The sequence below is a fragment of the Rhea pennata genome, chromosome 15, assembly GCF_028389875.1.
Source record: "Rhea pennata isolate bPtePen1 chromosome 15, bPtePen1.pri, whole genome shotgun sequence".
NCBI classification, from domain to species: Eukaryota; Metazoa; Chordata; class Aves; order Rheiformes; family Rheidae; genus Rhea; species Rhea pennata.
The window spans coordinates 9324415-9334854 of record NC_084677.1 but is presented as its reverse complement, the minus strand read 5'-3'; the positions used below and the strand labels follow the sequence as shown (position 1 = coordinate 9334854).

The 10440-nt window shown below is 38.1% G+C and overlaps 1 protein-coding gene across 1 annotated transcript in view; it reads right to left on the bottom strand.

Moving 5' to 3' along the window:
• Nucleotides 1-360: 360 nt before the first annotated feature.
• BMERB1 (bMERB domain containing 1) overlaps nt 361-10440 on the bottom strand; it is a 50944-nt gene continuing 40864 nt past the window's right edge. Inside the window, exons 3-6 of the mRNA XM_062587971.1 lie at nt 10085-10158; nt 6955-7069; nt 5179-5261; nt 361-3640 (exon numbers count right to left, since the gene is read on the bottom strand). Coding sequence (XP_062443955.1) covers nt 3528-3640; nt 5179-5261; nt 6955-7069; nt 10085-10158 — 385 coding nt within the window. The 3' untranslated portion in view covers nt 361-3527. The remainder of the gene's footprint in view (nt 3641-5178; nt 5262-6954; nt 7070-10084; nt 10159-10440) is intronic.

The following is a 10440-nucleotide window of genomic DNA, read 5'->3' as shown; positions in this document are numbered from 1 at the left end:
TAGCAGGGCTAATCGGGTATGTTAAGACCTTTTTCTTCCCTATGCAGGGCTACGAACTCTACTGATCTCTGCACTGTTCTGGGTTGTAGTGAGGCTACCAAGTTGTCTAGGAGGATCATGAGGCTGCTATTCTGATTTGATTGTTTTGATTTCTGTGGGGTGCAAATTGGAGAAATTTCATGGTCTTTTTCATAGTTAAAATCCTTCATTTTTATTGTAGTAGCATCACTGATTTACCAAACTATGCCTTCCTTGCAGAGTAATAACCCTACTCTTGAAAGGTACAGCTGCACAAGACACTTGCATCCTGCTGTACTTAACTACTCATTTTTTTCAGTAACAGGAAAAAAACAACAAATGCTTAGTATAATATAGCAGCTTAGTTTATTTAGAAATATGTTGGACTTTGCTGAAGAGATTTGGTAGGCTTAGAGGAAGGTACAATTAGAGCTATTTGCTGGTAGAATGAGAGCGATCAGTACAAATAGCAGCTCAGCTCTTCTGCTTTTTCTCCGGAGACCAAGATTGTTGACGGAATATAGCCACATGTACCTGACCCAACCACTCCATAGAGAAAACAATTTGTCAAATCCACCTTCAAATTCCTTCTTTTTCTGCTGCCTTGCCTTCTGGCTTGAGTCAGACAGCAGTTAAAGCCAGGATTTCCAGAGGCAATTTTAGGTGCTTCTGTTGACCAGTATCCTTGTTTGCAGGCAGTAACAGGCATCTGAAAATCAGGTCTGCTGAGATGATGCCAGTTGTTCAATGTAGCCACCTAAATATTTGTCGGAGATTTTTCTGTTGACTTTACCATCTTCTCAAACGGGTGTTGTATGTTGTGCCCTCTTGGTAGGGTTTCAGCCTTCAGACTGCTTACTGATGTTCACAGGATCAGGGAATTTAAACTCCCTGTTTGAATTTGGGAATACTCAGTATTTTAAGTTGGGCTTTCAAAGAAAAGGCCTAAGTCTTCCACACACTTGACTTCTTAAATTTCATTTCCTTAATTACAGCTACTGTTTTGGGCCCTGCTGTGTTCTGGATGGATGAAGTTAAGCCAGCACTGAATACAGCTGAGAATCTGACCTCAGTCTAACAAATCCCAAGCTTTACGGCTAAGCAGTATCACTTGTTCCTCTTGGGCAAGTTGCTTGAACCTGCCCAAATAAATCAGACTTGAAGAGTTTGCTAATTAACAACAAAAGACAAAAACCCCTTTCAGCTCAGCCAGGCTAGAGGTTCTGAAAACAGAGATCGCTTTTAATATTGCTGTTGGTGACTTCCCTTTGGGGCACTGGCTGCCCGTGCTACCTGTATATAAATGTTACAAATTCATACTTGCTGTACCTTTTCTTTTCCATTTTAATTAAGGAAGGGGACTCTGTAGCCTACTCATGAGTGCTGAATCCCAGAAATGTCTATCTCTGTCGTAGTGAAACTTTTAATCTCAGCCTGCATTTTACTGGTGAAACTCCACTGACTTCTCTTTTCTCTCCAAGAGACTTTAGACATTTCCTTATTTGCAGGCACTCGTATTACTAGGTCATAATAGCTGATCCTCCCGAGGCTTAAGTTCAGTGTTTCACAACAGTTTTTTTTTTTTTTTTTTTTTTTTTTTTCCCTAACTGCTGTTTCACTTTGCCTTTGTTAAAGACACCTGTCTTAAGATAGGAGTAATTCTTTCTGTCTTAACTGGATACTAGCAAATTCAAGAGGCTGTTGAATTACCCAGAAGCCAGTAACAGCTGCAGAACTAAAAGTGAAGTTCTATCTCAGCAATAGCTGTGTATGGCAGTCCAGCCTTTGGATAAATACTTTGTCCTTTTTCCTGCGTCTTTGGTCAAAGTATTCGAAGTGCTTCATGTCTTGGTGAAAAGCTTCATATTTTCTCCTCCTTGATCTTGGAGCCCTAGGGAAATTGCAGTGACAGGTCCTTTCTCAAGTGTGTGTGCAATACTGAAACAAATAATTTTGGAGGTGAAAATGCTCTTTGCTGGAACAGTCCAGTGGTATGGATTTGTATTTCATACAAGAATACACTAATTTACTTGAGATGTCTATCTCCTTGAACCCTAACAAGCTACTCTTTAAAAAATTATTACTGTTTATCCTTTAGGATAACTCTGGTGTTTATATTGATATCCCCTCTCTACCCCCCCCAATAACTGTGGTGTCTTTGTATATAAGTGCATGTTTCACTTAGCTGCCTTCAGAAAATGAAAGTTCCTCTTGGAGAACTTCTTAGGAACTTTTTGCTGTTTATTTCTAAGCCTGAGATTGTTTTCACATTAGATCATGTTCATTTATTTACTCTTTACACCCATCACAACACATTAATATGGAATACCATCACACAGACATACCACCTACTGACAGCTAATATAAAGATACTGGATTTGACAAGACTTAACCTGCACAGAGACCAGAAATGCATTAAATGGTGAAACACGGGTCACTGTTTCCCTTAGTTTTAAACCTGCTTTGTGTAGATGGTGACCTTTTTCCTACCACAGATGTCTGCTTTCATACTTACTCTTCTTGTCTTGTGGTCAGTTTGGGTGGCTAGTGTCTTCCTATGCTAGATAGCTTATATTTTTCATGGTCATTAAATATGTGATTGATAGTTGTTCTGAGCACTATAATTTAACTGTTGTTTCTCTGTCCATGTTTTCTTCCTTTCTTCCAGCAACCTACCAGTGATAGTCTCACACAAAACCTAAGTATTGTTTTTCATAGCTGACAACATTTTCTGGGTGTTTACCTCTGAGTGTATGCGAGGTGGAGATATACAAGAAAAATATATGATGTAGCTTTGGAGTGCATCACATATTTGCAGATTACTGTAGCTGTGTTTGCTAAAGCTTTACCAGACTTATTTTTTCCTAGTGCAAGCAATATTTACTTGAATTGGGTAATTCAGAAGTCATATGGGACATAAATGCTATATCCACTTACAGCATCCTTGTCACTGATAATCATTTTTTAGGAAGACTGGAAGAGAAACTCTATGGCAAGGTAGTTGAACATCACACTAGTTTGATAAATATTTTGTATGCAACATCAGTTACTCTAAATTTGCTTCATCTATTGGTTGCATTATATACAGCATCACTACTTGTGGCTTTTCAAAAGTAGCTAAAATGGGATATTCCAGCAAGTGTCTAAGTGCTTTTTGCCAAGAGGAAAAAGTATATAACAAATTCTTAAAGTGATGATCTTTTAAAATTGCTGTGTTATCTTACTTGGTGAAATGTGCCCTCTTCTCACTTGCTTTTTCACTGGGTGTTTTTTGTGATCTCTATTACAGATCTTTTCTGGTCACTGGATAGCCACTATATAGGTTTCTTTTTTTAGGCATGCGCATTGAGTGATCCATGCAACAGTGAAGAACCTGTCGTCATACAGTCCATGTATTACTGCTGTATCACAGTCTCTTATTTCAGTTATGAGGATGCTGTTAAAATCCCTCACTCTACAGTTTCATTTAATGAAAACATTTGAAAAGACATGTGGTAGAAAGCCCAGAGCTACATGATGCTGCACTGTGTGGCCCCACAGCAATCTTTAATAATAGCCAATCCTGCCTTGGCAATGGTGGGCTTGCTTGGAGGAGGTTCTGCCTTCTTCTCTGCTGGGGTACCTGTGAAGTTCAAAATAGGATACCATTAAAACTAAGGCTAGTGCAAATTATTTCTACCCAAATCTGGCTTACACCAAGAATGAAGCCTTTCTTCTAGCAACTTCGTAATGCCAGTTAGAACAATATATCTAAGACTTTGGTAGAAACCAAGATGAGTGGATTCAAAGTGCTCTGGAAGACTTACCTCTTCAGGTGAGGGAGTTACAAGAGCATAGAGAATCCATACATCTTACTGAGATATAACTTCTTGCACTAGGTTCAGTTCAGGTGCCCTAGTTCACAACTGCAGAATCAGGTAACAGGTCCTTCCACAGAAAGCTTATTGTGTTTAAAACCCACTTACTAAGGAACTTAAGATGAAAAAGAATATTGCTAGATTGCTGCTTATTCTCTCAAGAACTTGGATGTCCTAAATAGTAGAACAAGATCTAAATATATATATATATATATATATATATATTTTTTTTTTTTTTTTTTTCAGGGTGAAAGGAATTTCTACCACTGCATTCAAAATGAGTGTATAAAAGCAATAACATTAAGTAAACTAACAAGGGAAATGAATCATGCTTCCTGTGACTAAAGGGTATAAATAATTAGTGTTGCGTTTTAAAATACCTCTATCAACTTTGTGCTTTAATTTGTCATTCCACATCCCACTAGAAGCATTTTAGCGAGTCCAGATCAGTACAAAGTAGCAGCATGTTTGGATATGAATTTTTTCCACCCAACATAGAACAACTGTATCTTCCAAGAAGCAGACTGCTCTCATTTGACTGTTTCCTTGCCTATGAGCTCAGATTCAGACAGGTGAAAATCAGTCTAACTTCTAGAACTCCTGCTGTGCCTGTTCCGCATGTAAGTTGCAGCTAAAAGCTTTCAAGGGATCATGGAATCTGCGTTGTTCCTGAGAAATGTCTGTGTTTGCAGTCCTGGCAACTATAAGCCATTTGAGCTGAGGTGATTGACAAGAAATTATGGGCAGTTGTGGAAGTTTGAAGTCTCTTTTCTACTTCCCACTTGCCTGCAGTAAAACAGACAAACCTGGTTTCAGGTATCTTAGCATGTAAGAGGCTTTTTCAGTGTATTCTGTGTGAAAACAAACAGGAAAATATGGCTGTCAACAATAAACCCCATTGCTTACAAAAGAAGGTTGTGGCAAAATGCATATTCAAATGAAATTTGCATATTCAAAACATGCAAAGCAGTTTTAAAGCAGTCCTTGATTATTTGGATTCAGTATTAATGGGATTTAAGATTCCAAATTCTAAGTGGCTGGAAACAAGGTGTGATGCACTGTCTTGCTTCAGTGTGACAGGTCATGCTAGCCTTTTGCAGGAGCAAGGTGCACGGCCCAGTATGGCCTTTGAAAATGCCTTTCTTTTATCCAGCTGTTTTTGGAGGGTTTTTTTTCCCTGTTGTTCCTGTGGGCTTTTTTGAGGGGGTGTGTAGGTTTGGGGTGTTTTGCTTACTTTTTTTTTTTTTTTTTTTTTTTTTTTTTTTTTTTTTTTTTTTTTTTTTTTTAATGCTTAGGAACTCACTGGTGGGAGATCGTGTTGCTTTGTCTATTGGTTTTAACTTGGTTCGTAGGAATTCAGCCATCTCCTTGTCTTCTTCTTTCTCTCTGGAGAAAAAAGGAAAATAAATCCATGATAGAAATGACTTTGTTAATGGGAGAGTAAAACCCAGAATAGTTTAGATCAAATCAGTAGGAAAAAATTCACTACCTTACCTTTTTAAAACTTTTTATCTTGCTGCTCATTAGAGCAGAAGATATTTGCCCAAATGAATTTAGTAACAAACTTCATAGAATTGAAAGCAAAATTTTCCCCAAGGCTCTTCAGTTGTATCTCTGACATAATTTTAGTTTGCTATATTCCTATATTCCTTAGTCAGTAGATTTCAAAACACAGTGTATCACCTATTTTAAGTTTGGTTTTTTTTTGTGTGTGTGTGTGTTTTTTTTTTTTTAAAGTGTTTCACCACATTCTCTCTAGGAAATGAAACAAAGCAATCAACATATATGTGCTACCATACTTATTTTTAAAGGCCCCACTTAAGTAAAAGACTAGTTTTTATGGTATTTTGCTGTTGCAGCTTTTTCCAAAGCCAAGTACACTTTTGATTGCATGAGGATGGCAGGATTAGGCCCAAAATAAAGATTACATGTTTTTAACCTTGATTGTATCTAATACTGATATTCCTATGTTGGTTTCTTTGTTATTTCATTATTTAAATATTGAACATACGGATTGAAAAGTATTTTGTGTGTGTACAGTAGAGGAAAACCAGATTTCATTAGCCAGAGCTTTAAAGAAAGATACCAGGTTTTATTACAAATGTAAATTGGCACTAATATATTCCCATCTGCATAGCAGTACGTTTTGCATGGCCTACAATTAGGCTGCTGTATTGTCTGATTGCTGCTGAGTTTTTGTGATTTGCGCATTGAACCAGCAGTTGAGAGTACTGGATCCTGTTACTACTCAGGCTTTTTGCCAGCTGCTGACTTAGGCAGCTCTCTTTGATCAGCTGCAGGACCCTGGCAAGCTTTCTTCTCTCCCAGCCTTTGCCTGCTTAGAATTTAAGCCCTTTTGGATGGATATTGTCACTGAGGATAAATGGATTGATGCACTAATGTTGAAACAGAAATAGGGGAAGTAATAGCAAAGCCCTGACTATTTGCAAGATGTCAGGATCTCAGTGCAGCAGTTAGAAATGAGCTGTCTTGGGAGACCACAGGTTTCTCAGTAAGCAGCTTGCTTTCATGGGCTAACATACTGAAATGAAACCATTCTGAACTCACTTATGCTTTAGGTTAGGTAGACCTGTGTTAGTGACTGCATTCTCCTTTTTTGAGACCAGCAGGTAGTCTCAAAGGTGGGATGAAAGATAAATCACTAATGTGGCTTTTTTGTATAAGAAGAGCAGATTTTAGATGTCAAAAAATATGGCCCTCATAGAATTCTCTCTCATGTTTACTACCCATGCCAAGAGGCTCCCCTAGCAGGCAGCAAAAATCCTTCTCTTCATAATGCTAGGTGCCTAATCACTTTCCAGTGAGAAAGTAAGAAACTGGAACCTGTTGTAGTCATGAGATGATAACAACCATTTATGGGATAAGGAGAGACAGAAGTGCAGCAATTCCATTTTAATACTTTCTTGTGGAACGAGGCAGTGGCTTTTAACTTGATAAGTTGTTGTAAAGGATTAATCCTCTCCTGTTAATGCTAATGCAAACTGCTACTCACTCCAGTGGGTGTAGAATTATATCTGTGAAATATCCAAATAAATATGTTTACTTTTTTAGCTCTTACCGTAGTCTTTCCACCTCTGCATCATCTACAAGAAAATCCCTTTTTTGTACCAGTGTATGGATTTTCTGAATCAGTTCATCCTCTCTTTGTTTTTCCATCTTTGTTTTTTCTTTTTCTGGTCAAAAACAGAGAAAAGAGACTGTTACTTTGCATTCTAGGAAGCAGGGGGAAAACCTGCAGATGTCCAAGAACTGCTTGCTCATGGAAATCAGCTCTTGAGACCTGAATCACAACACTTTACATTATGAAAAAGACAAAAGTATCAGAAATCTCCAAAAACTATTTCTAGAGAAAAAAAAACAGAAAATGCTTTGGAAAGAGGATTAGTTAATCCCTGCAAATGTGGAAGGTGCTGGGGCAAGCACATGGAGGGCCTAGGCTACTTTAGAGAGCTGTAATTTAAGGTTATAAAGCAAATGTAGTTAAGCCAGATCTCTTAATCTAGCAAGTAAAGCAGAGACAAGAAAGCCAGAGGCAAATCCCAGCCTCTAAAAGCCAAAAATTTTGATCAACTGAAAAGATGCTTCACATTAAATCAAGAATTTTGGTACTGAGCCATAGAACAATAGAACTGAGTTTAGAGAACCATAAAATTGAGTCAAGTATAATAGGAGTTGTGGGAAGAAGGGTAAAGTGCCTACAGTCCAATGCACCTGAGGTAGATTATGTCTTGTCAAATGAATTTATAAGAGATTTCAAACAGCTAAATAAATCAGACATTTGAAAATAATTGTTTATTATAAGTTAAAATCTGAATGTGGTCTCCAGGACACTTTACTGGAAATTTCTGCAATAAATCCACTCTTTAGTGAAATAAAAGTACCTTGAATTCGAGTATTATATTTTGAAGATAATGAACTTCTGTAAATCTGAGGCTGGAAAGTCATGTTGCTTGGAAAATTTTAAATTATGGTCTGCCAGTGACAGAGGAAATGATTTGTAATACCTAGTAAGGCTCCTTGTTTTGTCCAGGATGTATTTTCTGTGTTTATCTTTTAGAGGAGGAAAAAAGGAAAAATAAAAAAAAAAAGGGGGGGAGGATGATTACTAACTGCTATGAAGATTTCAAAGCTTCTGCAGTGTTAGTTCCTGATTCTGAGTAACCCTGGATTTACAGCAGGGGAAGAAAAAAAAATGCTTGCCTCTACTCTTGCCTTGCTTTGCATCATATTACGTCTATGGAGCAAAGGATCTCCTCCTCCCACTACCCTTCTACAGGGCTTCTTTGTAAGGGCTACTTTCTACTTTTTTCCTATCTGTCCTCTTCCCAGATTGCAAGATATGCTCTTCCATCCTGTCCTTCAGGAAATTGGCAGCTAAAAATATTGCAGATTCTGTATCCTAACAGCCTGATTCCCTGTCAGCTGAAGTATATTAAACTCCATCTACTGAATTTAGTACAAGAAGTCTCTATACAAAGTTGTATGCCAACAGAAAAAACTGAAGTTATCAATGAATCCATTTCTGGAAAGTCTTTTCTGATGATGGGCACATTCTGTGTTAGCACTGGGTTCGGTGCTGATGCCTAGAGTGTCTGGCTCTTGATTAAGACAGAAGTATGCTTGCTGTGAGCCTGCCAAAAGGTGGTGCTGCATATTCTTAGTTCTTAGAATTGCTAAGAGTTGCACAGTGTTAAAAGAGAAGCTGTTGTCTGTGGATCTCTGCTTAAGACTTTGTGAATGGAAAATGGTTTCCAAAGTTAATTTAAAAGAAAAAAAAATAATCCTAACTGTAAATTAAACATATGGCTAGGAAAGCTGCAGACTAAAAGAGGTAAGGCAAGGGAGATCATTCATTAAAGCTTTTAGCATTCATAATTCTTTACAATACCATTTAACTCAATAATATAAGAATGTAATTAGAAAATAAAAATATGTGTAAAAATAAAAATGTTAGCGGTATGGGTCATATATATAGTCAAACTCTATAGGGTTTGACTCTGTCCTTTGGCCATCCTCATCTTGTTTCCATGTTTTACTGTGCAACTTAAAAACAACAGCTTCCTCCCAGAAAGGAGAGTCATTTCAGTCATGATACAGGAAATAGATACCCACATTTTTCCTCTCAGAGCCCATACAGCAGCATTTCTTACGTGAATAAGAATTTTTCTCTGTTCTTTTGCATCTGAAAGTAATATTATTCATAATTTTCCATTTTCTTCACACATGAGTCAAACCCTGTCCTTACTAATTGGGCAACAGCACAAAGAGCATTTGATAGGTGCTAGAGGCCATATAGTGACATCTAGTGTAAATGCACCTTCCTGGTCTCTTAAGAGGTGCTTGTGACCAGCTGGTTTCAGGAAACCTCATTGCAAGGTTGGCCCCACGGTACTGTAACAGGCCTGGGACTAACGGTATGTCAGCTCAGTCTGCTGGAACAGGAAAAAAATGTCCCTACTGCACTTAGCAGTTCAGCAGGTATTTAACAGGGCACACTATGGTAAGAAGTGTTCTATTCAATACAAATAGTTATGAGTTTACTAAATCACTTTGTAGGAAGATACATGTCTCGGTTCTGTGATCGGGTGGACCTGCTCCTCAATAGCCTACAAATGCTAACTGTCCCTTTAATTCAAGCTGAAGTGAAAATGCAAATACAGGATTAATCTCTGCTGGAAGTTCATTTTTATTTAACTTTTTTTTAGGTACTCCTCTTTTTGAAAGATTTGGGGCAATTCTTCGATCTAATTACTTCTCAACTGAAGCTCTGACTGAGAGGAAGCAGCATTCCCTCCAGTGATATAAGACCACTAGAGACTGTGATGAATCAAAAAGCTGCTAAGCTTGAGTGAGTGGCATGCTTTACTCATCAGACTTAGGGTATTCTCTACTCCCCTCTTTACCTATATTGTTTATTAAGTTTCATTCCTTATGATTATAGGAAGTCAAAACACCATGTTCACAGAGGGAAGTAGCTCAACAGTGATATTTTTATGATGTTTTGCACTGCTTGTTCCAAGAGCAAAGGGCTAATTTGTGAAGAGGTTTGGCATTGTTTGCCTCTGTGCACTTTTTAAAATCAGCCTCGGGAGATTTCAGATCATTTGGGGCAGAGTTGCTCCTGACACCATACCTTCCCCTGGAATGCCCAAACATTATCCTAGTGCTGGGTTGGAGATCACCATTACCTGGGATTGCTACCAAACTCTGCAGCTCTTTCTTAAGGTTCATAATGTCTTTGCACAGCTGGATGTCATCCATCCTGCAGAAACAGAAAAAATAGTCAGACATATGCAAATTTGCATGCTCTGTTCATGGGATCAGCCAGTCTTCATTTCACTTCACTTTCATTTCGCCATCAGCTTTGTTGTTCCTGTCTCGTACCTCCCAGGAGAGGAGGAAATACATGGCCAAGCATTTACGGGCTGTAATAATTTGTGACTATCTGAATTCCTGAAGTCGTATGCCAGATGCCCTCTTTTGGAGTTGCTGTTCTGTAGTCATCTGGTTTTGATGATGGACAAAGACTAACCCCACCATCTGC